Raw genomic sequence first — 1211 nt, 5'->3', positions numbered from 1 at the left:
AAAAAAAAGAAAATCTTACTGAACGTGGTTGTGGAACAGCGTACCATTGTTCTGCTGAATAAAAAGAAAGCATCACGTTACACATCGTACAGTGATTGTGAATCTGAGTCGTGTAAAATCGTTTGTAAGCTCCTGCCGGATAATGACCAGATCGTAGTGGCAGTTGTGGCAGACGAACGGCCCGCTGCTGTTGCTCGTGCTGTTTCCTCCCGTGGAGTTGGTGCAGGCGTCGCACACCAGGTTCCCGTAAGCTTTGGAGAACAGTGTTGGTGCAAACACACCTGCCAGTGACAGGAAGAGGGGGAAGTCAGCGTATTTTAACATTTTGGTAATGCTTTTACATTGCAGTCGGGTTTGGGAAAAACAACCGTCAGATGAGCGTCACATTTGAAGGTGAATATCTGAACTGTGCACATGTTGTCAAGTCTCTGTAACAAGACTCGAGTTACACCTGGTTCATGAGGAAATAATTTAAATGAACCTGTAAACTCTCAGCTAGCAAGAGTTTGGCATTTTACTGCCACTAGACAAACTGTATTTTTATTTATTACTACATATTTTATTTGCTTAATATCCACTGGAGACACAATTATATTAAATCTTCTCTTCTTCGTGCTGCAGTTAAATGACAAAAAATGAAACACAATCAAAACAGCAGCTACTAAAATAGCCGTAGCTGTAACATCTGTTGCCTAATGGGGCAGCAGAGTGACATTTTTAGCTGCAATGACAAAGAAAAGGTAAAATTTTTGCATGTGAAGATCAAAAGCGCTTGTGTGACTGAACAGCGCCTCCTAGTGGACAAACTGCAGCTTCGGAAACGTGAATGAACTGTCAGTATATCAGCAGCCAGATTCCGGAGGTGGTTTTTCTCTCAGTGTATGGCAAGAAAAAGACAAATGAGTTTTCTCTTTCAGTGTCATAAAAATGTCGGGTACAGAGCTGATTTTGTTGTTGTTGCTCATACAGAGTGACAGAATGTGTTGATTCTCAAATACTCGCCTCCTACGGAGATGAAAAGCAACGCAGAGCTCACTCCTGTACAACGACTGTTGAATCTTTGCTCGCTGTGTCTCAGGCCTCCGATGATCATGCAGATGCCCTGAGAAAAAGAAAACAAGACACCTATTCATACGTGCTGATTGAATACATGAGTCTAAAGGTTAAAAATGTACTTAAAGGGCAGTGGGCTGACATACAAATGAAAAAAA

General features: G+C 41.8%; 1 protein-coding gene across 1 annotated transcript in view; it reads right to left on the bottom strand.

The window, feature by feature from the left end:
* Positions 1-15: 15 nt before the first annotated feature.
* Positions 16-1211, bottom strand: part of LOC103374750 (low affinity vacuolar monovalent cation/H(+) antiporter-like) — a 17971-nt gene continuing 16775 nt past the window's right edge. Inside the window, exons 10-12 of the mRNA XM_008304889.1 lie at positions 1003-1102; positions 148-281; positions 16-51 (exon numbers count right to left, since the gene is read on the bottom strand). Of these exons, the coding sequence (XP_008303111.1) occupies positions 16-51; positions 148-281; positions 1003-1102 (270 nt within the window). The remainder of the gene's footprint in view (positions 52-147; positions 282-1002; positions 1103-1211) is intronic.

The sequence above is a fragment of the Stegastes partitus genome, unplaced genomic scaffold, assembly GCF_000690725.1.
Source record: "Stegastes partitus isolate 25-593 unplaced genomic scaffold, Stegastes_partitus-1.0.2 Scaffold2345, whole genome shotgun sequence".
Classification (NCBI taxonomy): Eukaryota; Metazoa; Chordata; class Actinopteri; family Pomacentridae; genus Stegastes; species Stegastes partitus.
This window is presented reverse-complemented; position numbering and strand designations above follow the sequence as displayed.